This window comes from Saimiri boliviensis, chromosome 5 (assembly GCF_048565385.1).
Source record: "Saimiri boliviensis isolate mSaiBol1 chromosome 5, mSaiBol1.pri, whole genome shotgun sequence".
In the NCBI taxonomy this organism is placed as follows: Eukaryota; Metazoa; Chordata; class Mammalia; order Primates; family Cebidae; genus Saimiri; species Saimiri boliviensis.
Genome location: NC_133453.1, coordinates 75,122,921 through 75,139,017, shown reverse-complemented (window position 1 = coordinate 75,139,017; position 16,097 = coordinate 75,122,921). Strand labels below are relative to the sequence as shown.

The window sequence follows — 16,097 nt, the reverse complement described above, 5'->3', positions numbered from 1 at the left end:
GATGTACTGTAATTTGTAACATTCTCCTTTTATACTGTAAGGTTTTACTTGTCTAGTTAATTGATATTGTAAATAATCTACTTTGAACAGCCTTGTATTTAATTCTTGTCCACAGTGCTTGTTTCTCACACCTACCTATAGTATGTCCTGTGGAAGCATCACCTCCCGGGACACAATTCATCACTCTTGGTGCCTCCTGCACCTCTCTGCTGTTTACAGGATTTACGGTTTCCCAAGGGTGTATGAGAATGGGTGGTGGCAGCAAGCATCCTGATCATCTCAAGGAACAGCCCTGGAGCAGCAGCAGCAGTCTGCACCAAGCAGCCAGGAAAGTGGAAGAGGCAGATGTGTCTCCCGGCCTGCTGCCAGATGCAAAGGGTGACTGTACTTCACACGGCTGAGCATGGGATGCCTCCGACTGCTTTTCTCTCCCCACTCTCCCCGGACTGTGGCACTAGGTTGCCTATCAGTCAGCTTGGACAGCTGAGAGTTTTCATCTTTATTGTCCTAAGTATTTTTAAGAAAAGACTGAGTTTTTACTTTCCTGCCATTTTTAACTAAAATATTTAAGCCCTAGAAGATGCATAACAGTTAACCAGGTAAAGATGGACAGGAAGGGGTTTCCTGTGGCTCTTAACAGAATAAGCAAGAAATAGTAGAAACTGTAGTGTATGCAGGCACCTGCACGCAGTTCTGTAACGTGTAAACTAAAAGGAGGGAGGGGTGAGACATAAGGCTGAAGCTATGAAGGGCAGACAGGTCACAAGATGCTACAAACCCCACAGAGGACCTTGGACCCAAATGCAAAAAGAATCAGGTCTGCATTCAGGTGGATAACTTTGGTACTACCAGAGGCAGGAGGACCAGTTGTGAGGCTAATATAATACCTGAGGGGAGAGGTGTCAGGACCTGAATTCATGTAGCAGAGGCTATGAGAATACGTCGACGAAAAAAACAGCTAATCAGGAGGCAGATTTAGTTATGGGTGCTTCCTACTCTTTGCTAGTTAAATATTGCCCATTTCCGGTCTGTGCGTGCCACCAGGACACCAAGTCTCCTCAAAGCACGAGGGGTCAGAGCACATGATTCTCTACGAAAGGAAGCGCAGTGCCACGTGTCCCAAAGGCTTCACAATGATTTCTTCTGTGATGAGGGTGGTCACAACTCCGGTGGCTGGTACGTTATAAACTGCACAGAAAGTCCAACTGCATATCAGATCCAGAACAGGAAAAACACTTGTACTTCCTTTGTTAAAAAGGAAAAAAGAGTGAAGGAGCCGCTTCCAAGCAGGATGCTGTGAACCATTCCCTCACTGTCACTGTGCATCGCTTCTGTCTTAAGGCGATCACGTGGGCAGAGCTGCACACATTAAAATGGTTTCATTAAAAGCCTCCAGTCATTCATTTTGCTTATTAAAGCCACTCCACAATGATATTCACAATGGAAATCTCAGCTGTCCCTAGCAATGATACTAAAATACAATTAATTCCTCTTCCCGAGGAGTCTATAGGTATGCGCTTGAGGTATTGTGTTAATTGCCACTGCTTCATATCATGGCTTCAATTAGGAATCAAAATGGGAGCAAGACAAACATGGATCCCTTTAAGTTTCAGAGGACTTGAAGTTTTCCCCCCACCCTTACTCTTACATTGATTATAAAAGCAGCGAGGATTCCATCTGGGGAGCTATAGTGACATCCAGTGGCTGTGAAGCAAACCACACCAGTTACAAAACGGTTTACTACGTCGTGAAAGGAGAAATATTTGTTGATATACTGACATTGTAAATTCATTGTCTATCAAAGTGTGTGTACGAGTAGAACCATATAATAATATGATCCAAAACAGGCCATTCAGACATTCATAACAAAATCAAAATATTTAGTTGCCTTCAATGATTTACTCTCCCTATTAAAATTCTCAGCGGCATACAGTAATAATTATAGGCAGATGATATGAAATATGGATATTGCACTCAAAGTTACAAATATTATTATACAATTCATGTTTTTTACAAATTCAAAAACAGGTAATTTTTAGCATGATCCTCTTGCTCGGCCAAAATAAATATCTGGCTCTTCTATGAAGGGAATTATGTTGGTGCTGTTCAATCTCAGTAATTTCCTCACTACCTGGGTTAGGAACGTTTATCTGAAAATGTTCTAGGGGTTCAAAATTTAAATTATAGCATGCCTGAGACAGATACAGAGTGAGACAGAGGCAAACTGACCGTAGAATCTCAGAAGCAAAAATGTTGTGGTGAGAAGAAACCAATTTGCTTCAATGGAAAATGCAGATTATAGAATCTGACAGAATCTAGATCTTTGTATTCCTGTATGTAAAATGGATATTAAAATACATACTCTATACACACTAGTAGTAGCTATCACACATATGCGTTTGTATTAAAAATACTAATAACGGGCAGGCGCAGAGACAGGTTACACCAGATTATGCCTGTAATCCCAGCACTTTGGAAGGCTGAGGCAGATGGGATCACTTGAGGTCAGGAGTTCAAGACTAGCCTGGCCAACATGGTGAAACCCTGTTTCTACTGAAAATACAAAAATTAGCCAGACATAACGGTGCACACCTGTAATCCCAGCTACTTGGGAGTCTGAGGCACAAGAATAACTTGAACTTGGGAGGCGGAGGTGGCAGTGAGCCAAGATCACACAGTGCACTCCAGCCTGGGTGACAGAGCAAGACCCTCTCAAAAAAAAAAAAAAAAAAAAAAAAAAAAAAAAAAAAATATATATATATATATATATATATATATATATATGTAAGAATGAGATTGAAGTTTCCTTTGCCACAGAAAACATAACTCTGTAAACAGACTTCAGGTTCAGGAATGTACTACATTCTGAATGTCAAGTATTCCCCTTCTGCTTTTAGTAGTTTGTGATATGGTTTAGACAGATGAGAAGCAATGACAGTAGCATATGTATTAGCAACATGAAATGTCTCTGAAACAGGCCTAAGCTAATCGAAGTCACTAAAAATAAGCTACAGTGCAGAAAATCCTAAACTCTCATCGATCCTATAGGTCAAAATGTCCTTACCTATGAGGCCTCAGGATCTCACAAATACTAAGTCTCATAAACACAGAGATCATATGCGAAGACAGACTATGCATCCGACAAAGGTCTAATATCTAGAATTTATAAGGATCTTAAACAATTCAACAAACAACAAACAACCTCATTAAAAAGTGGTGAAGGACATGAATAAACACTTCTTAAAAGAATACATAGAAGTAGCCAAGAAACATGAAAAATTCCTACACATCACTAATCATCAGATAAATGCAAATCAAAACCACAATGAGATACCATCTCTCACCAATCATAATGGCTACTATCAAAAAGTAAAAAACAGCAGATATTGACAAGGCTGCAGAGAAAAGGGAATGCTCATAAACTGCTGGTGGGAATGCAAATTAGTTTGGTCACTATGGAAAGCAGTTTGGAGACTTCTCAAAACACTTAAGAGCTACCATTCAATCCAGCAATCCCATTACTGGGTATATATCCAAAATAAATAAAAAGATACCTGTACTCATAGGTTCATGACAGCACTATTCACAATAGCAAAGACACAGAATCAACCTAAATGCGCACTAACAGTGGACTGGATAAAGAAAATGCAGTAGACATAGTCCAGGCATGGTGCTCACACCCGTAATCCTAGCAATTTGGGAGGCTGAGGAGGATGGGTCACCTAACCTCAGTAGTTGAAGCATGCCTGGGCAATATGGCAAAACCCCATCTCTACTAAAAATACAAAAAAAAAAAAAAAAAAATTGGGTGTGATGGCATGTTCCTGTTATCCCAGCTACTCTGGAATCTGAGAAACAAGAATAGCTTGAGCCCAGGAAGAAGAGGTTGCAGTGAGCAGAGATTGCACCATTGCACTCCAGCCTGGGTGACAGAGTGAGACATTGTCTCAGAAAACAAACAAACAAACAAAAGTGGTACATATAAATCATGGAATACTATGAAGCCATAAAAAAGAATGAAACCATATACTGCATAAAGAAATAAAGCCACATTCCTACAGCCATCAAGGATGTTGGCCTCCCTCTTCAATAAGCACATTATCCTAATCGAGTTAACATAGGAACAGAAAACCAAATAGAATTTTATTTCTTGAAAATTCATCATTTTGGACAAAGAGAGTGCAAGAATGTTTCTTGAACAACAGTGAAAGCTGACTAGCTGATAACTAAAGTTCTGGCAAATAGTTCATCCTTTGGCTCTTTACATCATTAGCACTGACAGAAGACTTGCAGTAAAGATGTCACTAGTTTATTCTGTTGGCAAAGAGAACCGGTAGCTGTATATTACATTTAAGGAGGAAAAAAAAAACCTCTCTAATTTTTCCCATTCCTTTACATGTGCAAATTAAATAGAACATTTTACTTCATACCACTATTAGACTGAATAGATATATTGCAAGATTATAATAAGCTATGCAAACAGGCAAAACTAAAACAAAAAAGCATTTTGAAGACAAATCTGTTTACATGTTGTGCTGAGGAAGATGACAGTACCCCAATACTGATTATTCTCCTGTTATATCAGTGAAGAACTGGAAGCTATTAAATCTAATGCATATGAGTATTGGGGTAGAATTAATGTTTTCAATTGTCCTGTTTAAACATATAATCTGAGTGAAAAACCAAAAGAAAAAAAAAACACAAGAAGGCTCTGGAAATAAAATTATTTCTCATAAGCTTTGGTCTAACGCATGACTGATGAAGTCATGAGAATATGGTCACATCTTTGATTTTATTTCAGCAGTTTCCAGAAAATACAGTAATAAAGAAATAAACTTACATTACTATTTGATGCCTAAAGGTTTAAATTTAGTATGCGGATCAAATTAATTCCCAATGTTCCATTTTAAGCTTTTGCATTAAAAGACCTGTACATTTTATTCCTTAATATAAATAATTTGCAGTGTTCTCACTGAAAACCACTTCTTGATTTACAGAGTAGATTTTTATTACTGAACTGCAAAGCTACTTGTTAGACATAAATGGTAGTGACTATAACAAAAAAAAAATTTTAAGTCTCCCCCAAAAGAAAAAATAAAGAATATGAAATACCGTAATATTATATTATGCTAATTCGGTGCTAAATGAAATAGTTTGGAATAAGTCAGAACTCTATTGAGAATTAACACCATACTTCTAGGAGATTAATTTATCATGAATAGAATTTAAACTAGTCACAAGTGGCAATGAAGAAAATATATGTTGAGCCTTTTCTGTCCTAGAAGATGAAGCAACAAGTCATGCTGGCCAGTATGACATAGCTTCGGAATCAGGCATTCTTGGCAGGTTGATAACTATCTAGGACAAGCTGTCAAAATCAGTTGCATTATTGTAGCTCATCAGCTACCACTGAGGAGACCATGGAACTCTTCTAGCTTCCTTTCCACAGGCCTCACTCTGTCCCCTCCATGAAGTTCTGACATGTCCTAGGACAGCAGTTGTCACATCAGAACTACAAACACTTTCTAAATGGTTCAGGGAGTGCAGGTAGTGTTCAGAAAAAACACTTTCCAAAAATCTTTAAAAAATGAATCCTTCTAAAAACACACCTTTTCTGCTAACATCATTTTGAATTCCATGTCATAAGAGAAAGGCAAACCTCTCATTTGAACAAAACCTTACATTGGCACATTGCTCTGAGGCAGAAACTCTTGAATGCATCAAACAAAGCAACAATTTTATATATTGGCAGCGATGCTAAAAAGTAAATGACTCTAATGACTATGTATAAAATTCTTTCACAAGTCTGAAGAAAACAACTAATAAAGCTGACACTGATGAATTATTTAAAATAATTTTGATGATTTCTTACTAAAACTTTTTAAACATACAATGGCAAGAAGTATGTGGCAAGCTGAATTATAGCCCCCAAAAGATAACCACATCTTAATTCCCAGAACCTGTGAATGTAACATGGGGGAAAAAAAAATGCAGACAGTATTAAATTAAGGATCTTGAAATGGAGATTATCTTGAATTATCTAGGTGGGCCTAAACTGTTGCCACTTTTATAAGAAACAGGGAGACTTGACAGAAGCAGAAGAATAGAAAGCAATGTGATTGCAGGGGCAGAGATTAGGTGATGCAGCCACAAGCCAACAAATGCTGGCAGCCACCAGAGCTGGAAGAGGCAAGAAATTAGAGCTTCCAGAGGACACACATCCCTGACAACACCTTGATTTCAACTCAATGATATAGATTTCAGACTTCTGGCCTCCAAAAGTGTGAGAATCAATTTCTGTTGCTTTAAGCCAAGTTTGTGGTAATTTGGAACAGCAACCAAAAGAAACTCACAAAGAGTTCAAGGAATTGAATGACATCACCATAACAAACGCCTTCCTGTCGTATCTACTTAAATGAAAACATGTTTTTAACACTAACATCTATAAAAATAAGAAAGCAGGAAACAAAATTGTTGCCAAATCCTGTCTCACCCTCGTAGAAGAATAAATTCTTTACAACATATTAAAATAATTTTTAAATGCTCCACAGTTCATAATAGAGATGCATTTCCAAATAAAATATTTTTAAAGGCTACTCTTTATGTTTCTGTCTTTAAAACGTGAAGGACTTACTTATTTCTTCAAGAAAAATTTAGGTTCTGCACTCCCATAAAGAGAATCACTGCTATGGACACTTGTATTTGTCAGTGCTGCAACTGATTCAAAATGTGGTCCAAATGACAGCTTATTTTATTAACATCTCAAGCACTTTGCATTGTGCTCATAAAATTATTATGAAATCCATTCTTCCATCAATTTGGTCTGTTTTAGCTCTAAAATTCCCATAGATCATTCTTTAAATGAAGAGGCGTAGGTAAATTATAAAATTTCTATCATTGTTTCCATTTTGTGCTACTTTCTTTGCCTCTTGACTACAAACAAATAGCCAAAAATAAAAGAATAAAGAAATACTATTCATAATTCCTTTCTATTTTTGCACCTTTGAAGAAAATGTTCACCACGGGATGTATACCAAAAGAAATAGAAAAGCAGGACTTCCTGGAAAAATAATGACAAAGAAGCACACTGGCTCCACTCTCCCCCAAAGAAAACCAAAACCAGACAAACAGCATTGCGATTTTCCCTGGAAGTATCCCAGAACTCAGAAATGAAGATGAGATAGTTCCATGGGTGACAGAGAAGTGAAGAAAAACTCCAGGAGGTAAGAGAATCAAACTTCCACATCTACCACAATGCCCCTCCCACAAGCTTGTGAAAACCTTTTTCCCAACTCACTGTGTTGATACCAGAAAAAGTGAGATTAAGGTGGACAACCACCTACCCACCATCTTGGGTTCCCTGGCAGGAGATCTGTCTCTGTCTTAATCACAGGAAGCATCGTGATTTCCCAAGGGGAGAAATATCCCTGAGGACAGGCAGAGAAAAAAATGGAAGCAGGACAACCATTCCCAACACCAGAAACTCTGCTCTGCAACCCAGCCAAAGGAGAAACCAAATCAGACTGACTGTTCAGCAGCACAACACTGTAGGAAGTTCATCCCACAGGTTCCTTGGGCATGAGCCCCTAGCCAGCTGCCCCACACTGTTGGAATATCCCCTTTGAGACCTCTCTCATTTGGAAAGTGCAGTGCTCTGACCTCTGCTAAAGCCAAGGTGAAGGTAGGCTTAAGCACCAACTAGAGCCGAAAAGAAGGCAATGACTTAGCAGTAAAAACCTCTAAGAAATATATCTAATAAAAAACAAAAGAAGCCAGCCGGAGAAGACTCGAATAATCCTTCAATGCAAAGATATAGACATACATCCATAAAAGCAACAGCAAACAGGGAACCACAATCTCCCTAAACAGACACAGGAACCAGTAAATGACCCTAGGGAGACAGCGACATGTGAGCTCTGACCAAGAATTCAAAATAGCATCCTTAAGGAAATTCAGTGATTGCCAAGATAACAATAAAAAGCAATTTAGATATTTATAAGATGAATTTAACAAACAGGTTGAATTTTTTTTTAAATAAACAAATGGTGACCCTGAGAAATACATTCTCTGAAGTGAAAAATGCATTAGAGGCTCTCAACAGCAGAATGGATCAAACAGAGGAAAATATCAATGAGTTCAAACATAGGCTATCTGAAAATATATGATCAGAAGGAAAAAAAGAAAAAAAGAATGAAAAGGAACTGAATCACCTATAAGATATAGAAAATTATCTCAAAAGACCAAATCTAAGAATTATTGGTGTTCAAGAGGGAGCTGAATGAGAAATAGAAAAGCAATGACGTGAGACAATAATTCTGTGTCCTTACCTACACCTATGTGAGGCAGGTGCTCAAAAAGGGTCCAGCTGTGGTCATCAATGTAATGATTCTTCAGGATCAATAGCTGACAAACATCTCGAGCCGTTATGTCACTGGGTACATCTAAAGCTCTGCTGGTTTCATCTTCACTGTATACTTTAATTACCTGTGCAGGCAGAAACAAGAAAAAGAGCTAAAATACTCCTGTTTGTGTTTTTAATAAATTTCATTTTACATATTTAAAGTGTACATGATGTTATTATATGTATATATCAAATGGTCATATAGTAAAACAAATTAATATATCTATCACCTCACAGTTACCCATTTTCTTGCAGGTGTGGCAACAGCAGCTAAAATCTACTCATTTTGCAAAATCCCAAATGTAATACACTATCATTAACTATAGTTCTCACATTGTACATTAGAGCTCTAAATGTGTTCATCCTACACATCTGCTACTTTGTATCCTTTGAGCTACATCTCCTCACTTCCCTCCACCCCACCATTGACCTTGGAAACCACTATTTTGTTCTCTGTCTTTGCATATTTGACTTATTTTTAGATTACACATCTGAGATTATGCAATATTTTTCTTTCTGTTAGAAAAGAAAGGACTTATTTCACTAAGCATAATGTCCTCCAGATTCATCCATGTTGTAGCAAATGGCAGCATATCATTTTTAAGGCTGAATAGTATTCCATTGTGTGTGTGTGTAATGCAAATATACAATGAATTATACATACATATATATATATACATATATATACGTATATATACATATATATACGTATATATATGTATATATATATATATGCTCTAACATACACCCATCAATGGGACAGTGTACTAAGGTTTACTAAGGTTGTTTCCATATGTTAGCTATTGTGAATAATGCTGCAATGAACATGGGAGTATAGGCATCTCTGTGGCATGCTGACTAAAATTCCTTTGGGTATATATCCAAGAGAGGGATTGCTGGCTCATATGGTAGTTCTATTTTTAATTTCTTTACAAATATCCATACTGGTTTGCAGAATGACTGTATCAATCCACATTCTCACCAAGAGTGTACTAGTGTTCCCTTTTTTCTACACTTTCACTAATACTTGTTATCTCTTGTCTTTTTGATAGCAGCCATCCTAATGGGTTTGAGGTGATATAGCAGTTTTGACTTGCATTTGCCTAATGATTGGTGATGTTGAGTACCTTTTCATATACCTGTTAGCTGTTTTTGTATCTTCTTTAGAAAGATGTCTGTATATACATTTTTTTTTTTTTTTTTTTGAGAAGGAGTTTCGCTCTTGTTGCCCAGGCTGGAGTGCAACGATGCGATCTCAGCTAGCTGCTTCCTCTGCCTCACAAGTTCAAACGATTTTCCTGTCTCAGCCTACTGAGTAGCTTACATTATACACATTCACCACCATGCCTGGCTAATTTCGGTTTTTTGTTTGTTTGGTTGGTTGGTTTTGTTTGTTTGTTTGTTTGTTTGTTTTTCGTAGAGATGAGGTTTCACTATATTGTCCAGGCTGTTTCCTGAATTCCTGACCTCAGGTGATCCACCCACCTCGGCTTCCCAAAGTGCTAGGATTACAGGTGTGAGCCATGGCACCCAGCCCTTTGCTCATTTTCAATTGGGTTATTTGTTTATCTAATATTGAGTTGTAACAGTTATTTATAAATTTTGGATATTAACTCATAATTACATATGGTTTGCAAATACTTTTCAATCCATAGGTACTCTTTTTATTAAAATATTCTATTAAAATATCATTCTAGTAAGTCAGCAAACATTGGTTTAGTCAGTTGTAATTCCTTATACAGTGTCTTGTACATTTAATTTTCTTATACATTGAATTAATGTTACCTATCCAAGACTTGTTTATGTGTCAAAGCTACTTTGTCCAACAACTTCCATTCTCTTCAGTGCCTAAACTAAACATCATTCAGTAACCATTTAGCATCATTTCCCCACCACGCCGGTCTATGGAAAAGCTACGTATCTCCTACCAATATTATGGCTGGGCACAGTGGCTCACATCTGTAATCTCAGCACTTTGGGAGGTTGAGACAGGCAGATCACATGAGGTTAGGAGTTCAAGACCATCCTGGCCAACATGAAAAACCCCATCCCCACTAAAAATATAAGAAATTAGCTGGCATGGTGGCACATGCCTGTAATTCTAGCTACTTGGGAGGCTGAGGCATAAGAATCACTTGAACCTGGGAGGCAGAGCTTGCAGTGAACTGAGATTGTGCCACTGCACTCCAGCCTGGGTGACAGAGTGAGACTCTTGTCTGCAGGAAAAAAAAAAAAAAAAAAAAAATCCTTTAAATAGCCTAGTAACATGGGCAATTTATTCCAGATATACTCAAGTAGTACACGTAGGGAATAGAATCAGACTTTATGAAAAGATTTCTCCATCTCAGGTATGAGAATTTGGATACAAACTGGCCAAATGTTCACCAAATCCTTTCTCTTTTCTTCCCTACAATTAGCTGTGGGCATATAATTGATTTTTAATCAATGGAATGTAAGTATATAGAATGTTACATTTGCTGGCCCATGAAAATCTCCTATACATTGTCCTCCATTGCTTTTTGCCATTCTCCCACTGAACAGAATGACTACAAGGGCCTAGAGGAAAGGAAAGCCATAGAACAGAATGAGACTTTGTTCCTTAAAGACCACATAGATGCCTAACTGGGAAAACCCATATAAGATTCTGACATGAGCAAGAAATAAACTTCTATTGCATTAACTCATTGTGAATTAGCTTTTATCTATTACAGCAGCTAATGTTATAAATTAAAATGATATATCAATGCTGTCCTATGTTTTAAAAATGATACTTAATGCAAGGAAACAGTTGCTATCATACAATGATATAAAGTAGTAAAACTATTTTATACATAAATATTGGAGAATATTTATCAAAAGTATTAAATAGTCTATTCCTTTGACCCAGTAATTTTTCATAAGCAATCTATCCCAAATATCTGACCTAAATGTGGAAAATGGCTTTAGGCATTGACATGTCTAGCAAGGCATTATGTGTCATTCTATTGACCTAAATATCCAACAATAAAAAAATGGCAAACTCCAGTATTTTTACGGAATGGAACATTATATGGTCCTTAAAAATGTTATTCAAGGAAATGATATAAGAACACTTAAAAATTCTTCAGTGGTACAGCGCAAACTTACTTGGCTTTGTCTACCAGTCACCTACTCCTCTTCTGATAGAAAGATACTTTCCTTTTAGACTACCACTCCCTCCCTCACCAGCAGACTCTGTGCTCTGGTAGCTCCACCAGCTAAGTGATAGTTTGCTGGAGCTGCTAGAACTGGCTTGCAAGAGCTGACTATTAAAAATTCAGGAGCTCTAAAAACCAGAAATCTTAAAATCAGCCATGATGCAAGTATTTCTATGAAAAAAATCCATAAATCCTACATATAAGTTCTCTTTAAAATTTTTATTTTTAGAGCCAGTTTATCAGCCCATCATTGCCCCAGCTCCTGGATGGAAGATGTTTTCTAGATTGACCAATCAGTACCCAAACAACAGTAATAATTTAACAGATGAGAATGCGACTTAATCAGAGGCAGTCAGAGTCAATCTAGATATATACTCACATAACTTTGGAGTATACTTCCTTTTCTACTGTACCTAAGCCTGGGAAAACGTAGGCTGGAGCTGCTATTGTTACTAAAAGAACAACTGTGGGCAAATGGGGCTCACAAAGAGTAAGTCATGCTGCAATGGACTGGGTGTTTGTGCCCTCCAAAATTCACATTTTGAAACCCTAGTCCCAAATGATGGTATTTGGAAGTGGGGCCTTTGGGAGGTAATTACATTATGCAGGTGGGCCCCCATAAATAGGATTATTGTCCTGTGGAACAGAACACTACGTGATCCAAACCAAATAAGATAAACTCTTTCAAACCTTTCTTTTGTATTTGCACATGTGATTTCTTCTACCCGGAATAAGTTTCAGTGCTCCACTCACAAACAACCTGCTTTCTCTGGCAAACTTCTACTTATATTTGGCCCTGGTACCAAGGGCACTTGCTTCAGAAAGTCTTCCCTGACTGTCCAAGGGTTTGTAATGTGACTCTTTTATGTGCTCCTATTTTGTAATTTTTGGTTTGCCTGTCTTTCTCCCCAGCTATGTGTCTTAGAATGTTTTGTGCTGCTATTAAGGACTGAGGCTGGGTAATTTATAAAGAAAAGGGGTTTATTTGGCTCATGGTTCTGCAGCCTGTACAAGAAGGATGGCACTGGCATCTGCTTCTGGTAAGGGCCTCAGGATGCTCACAGTCATGGCAGAAGACAATAGGAACAGGTGTGTCACATGGCAAGACAGAAAGCAAGAAAGAGGGGAGGGAGGTGTAAGATGCTTTTTAACAAGCAGATCTCATGGTAACTAAGAGTGAGAATTCACTCAATCCCCTGAGTATGGCACCAAGACATTCATGAGGAGGCCTAAATGCCCCCATGGCCCAAACACCTCCTGCTAAGCTTCACCTCCGATACTGGGAATCAAATTTCAACATGAGATTTGGAGAGGACGAATATCCAAATTATATCACTCTCCCAGCAAAAACCCTTTTAAGAAAAATTTCTCTTTATTTGCCATTTATCATTGTACCCCAGGAACCTACCCCAGGGTGATACATGTCTTAATAGAGATATATGAAGTGAGGGAAATTGTACCACCTGCAAAGCCTATCACAGCGTGTTGAATATGGTAGCTACTCTACATAAATGCAAATTTTAATGGAAAAGTATTTTCTTCCTTGGAGTATATAATTAATTACCATGTCTATGCTCAGGAAACTAAAATTATTCTCATGAGTATATACTTTCTCATCATACAAATTCCTAGGTAAGAACTGATTCCATATGGCAGTTCTGAGTTTTGGAAGTCACTGAAGCTGCTACCAAGTCACATGAAAAAGATCATAAAAACACTGTCAAAATCAGATGCTATTCTAAATTTTTCACTTCATTCACTATGACGTCAAGTTCTATTTGGAGTCTCAGTGCTTCTCATGATTGCATCTTGGTGGGCTACTGCTCTTAAGGATACACCTTCAACACCTGTATCTATACTAGAAAACTGATAGAATTCTCAGGGATGCTGCTGTGGTTACAATTGCCTGGACCAAACACTTGAGGGTGCTTCTGCCCAAGATGATGTGAAGACACTCACTCCTGAGAGGACAAGAGGAACCAGCTATGGGACTGCTCTTTCATATGAAGCAATAACATCACTGTTTCTGTTCCCTGCTGCACATTCCTTGCCAGAAAACGGGGGGACTGAAGAATGACCTAGTGGTTGCCAAAAATGTTCTCTGCACCTCCTGACTACCCCCACATGTTTTCCGATGGTAAACTCTCATCACCTAGGGTAACAGAAGTATGCCTCTTATTTGCATGTTCTATCTCTTATGGCAGAGAAGCTAAGAAAATGAAAAACTAGAGACATTCTGAAGGCTAAACCAAATTTTTTTTTAAAGGGCTAGAAAAGAGCAAGAGGTCAAGTTGGATAAAATGAGAAAGGTGACTAAATAATCAGGACATGCCATTATCTTCTTTGGACTGTGTCACTACAAATTTAGACATACGCTGCCAAGAATTGAGATGCACAAATTTAGAGGGGCTTGGGCCAACTTGAATTTCTGGAATAAGTGCCTATATTTCATTGTTAGAAAGAATAACACTTGCTGAGAGAAAAACTTAATACTTTTGTTAAAAATCCATTTCAAGACCTTATATTTTAAAAAATCCTATTTAATGCTCACACTTGTCCAAAACACACATTCATCTATAAATAATGAAATTATATTTAGGTTGGTATTCCACAGCAGTAAATCTCTGTCATCTCTTATATTCTGTAATTATGAAAATTCTTTATACGATGAGTGGGATGCCTTTGTTAAAAAGTCTCATTTTTGGCCATGCATGGTGGTTCACACTTATAATCCCAACACTTTGGGAGGCCAAGATGGGTGGATCACCTGAGGTAAGGAGTTCAAGACCAGCCTGGTCAACATGGTGAAACCCTGTCTCTACTATAAATACAAAAAAATTAGCCTGGCATGGTGGCAGGCACCTGTAATCCCAGTTGCTTGAGAGGCTGAAGCAGGAGAATCACTCAAACTCAGAAAGTGGAGGTTGCAGTGAATTGTGCCATTGCACTCCAGCCTGGGTGACAAGAGCAAAACTCAGTCTCAAAAAAAACCAAAAAAAATCTCATTTTATTTCTATGTATTCATCCTTAAAATATATGAAAGAGTAAAAGACCATTGAAGCCTTAACTCTCTAGTAGAGGTAAATATATCTCTTGCCCAAAGAATTACTACACTAAACCTTCCTATTTAAGAAAAAAGTCAACTCATCACAAGAACTGCATGTCTAGCATGGGTTAAAACTAAGTTAAAGACTTTGGTGATAATGTAAAAAAACAAATAGCAGAGCTGTTCTTAAGAACCACTGAAGCAAAATATTAGTATTCTCTTTCTCATACGTACTAAAAGGTAGAAAAAATTTGAACATTATATAATCATGCTATTTAATAAAGAAATATTATACATTTCCAGTGCAGTGGCCTAAATTCCCAGTTTGCTTTAGAGTGAGTAGTATATATTCATATCAATTTATCTACAAGATCATACGAAATTGGATGCCAACAGGAAGAAATTCTTCCTTGACCCTAAAGAAGAAGAGGAAGAAATTTTGCTCCATCAAAGGATTGAAGGTTGACTTGCAAAAGAAACATGGCACTGATAAGGTTTATCTATAACAACCCACTAGCATAAACAGATAGAGCTTCAAGGAAGGCCAAGAGGGTACACACTGCCTGCCTTGGAAAGCCCTTCTCTGTCACTCTAATCCTGACAAACAGAACAACCTTGCCCTTTGGAGTAGTTTACAGCTTCAAAAACTGCCCTAGGAGCATACAGCGCCTAGTAACGCAAATTTAATACAAAGTCACTGCAGCCCTTGCAAGGATATGCTGGAATGTGGGTGCAGCAAATCTCTGTTTTGGCTGACATTCTATCAAGGCATGTTTATACACTTGATACATCAGCTCCTCTCCTAGACCACTCTTCATAAAAAGTTAAGTGGAGGAAGGAAATTAAAAAACTAACGTAACTCATTTTTAGAATACTAGACACAAAAATGTTAAAACACGAGAAGAAATGATAACTTTTCAGAAAAACGTTTGAGGCTTTTAAAGCCTCTAGACTGAAAGAGGCGAAATGATAACTTTTCAGAAAAACGTTTGAGGCTTTTTAAGCCTCTAGACTAAAAGACACAAAATATTTAAAATGAAAGGGAAAGGCCATTTCTAAAAATAAATAAATAAACAAATAAAATAAAGTCAAGTCAGTATGTATTACCTTGCCCGCAAAGCACACTTAATATTTCTCTACATCACCTGAAATTCTACAAACATATCTGGAAAGCTCTAACTAAAGAAAAAAGTGAGCAAAGGCTAAGCAGTCAGCCTTTTTCCTCTTCCTTGCTGACTCCAAGGTATGGGGTGTCATGGAATAGCCAGATCCTTTCAATGTGAATTCATTCTAGAATATTTGAAATAAACTCAGGGCTGTCAGTTGGTCTTTTGAGAATGTCACGGAGCAAAGGAGGGCTTTGGATCTGCCGTGACTGAAAAGTCATTAATGATGCCATAGGTTTGCCCCACAGCAGGTAAAATAATGAGCACCGATTAAGCACAAAACAGTGAGGAAGAATCCATAGGACGAA

General features: G+C 37.7%; 1 protein-coding gene across 2 annotated transcripts in view; it reads right to left on the bottom strand.

The window, feature by feature from the left end:
* GRB14 (growth factor receptor bound protein 14) overlaps window positions 1-16,097 on the bottom strand; it is a 134,761-nt gene that overhangs the window by 53,723 nt on the left and 64,941 nt on the right. For both annotated transcript variants that reach the window (XM_003921924.4, XM_010329556.3), the window contains one exon: window positions 8,328-8,484. In XM_003921924.4, the coding sequence (XP_003921973.1) occupies window positions 8,328-8,484 (157 nt within the window). The remainder of the gene's footprint in view (window positions 1-8,327; window positions 8,485-16,097) is intronic.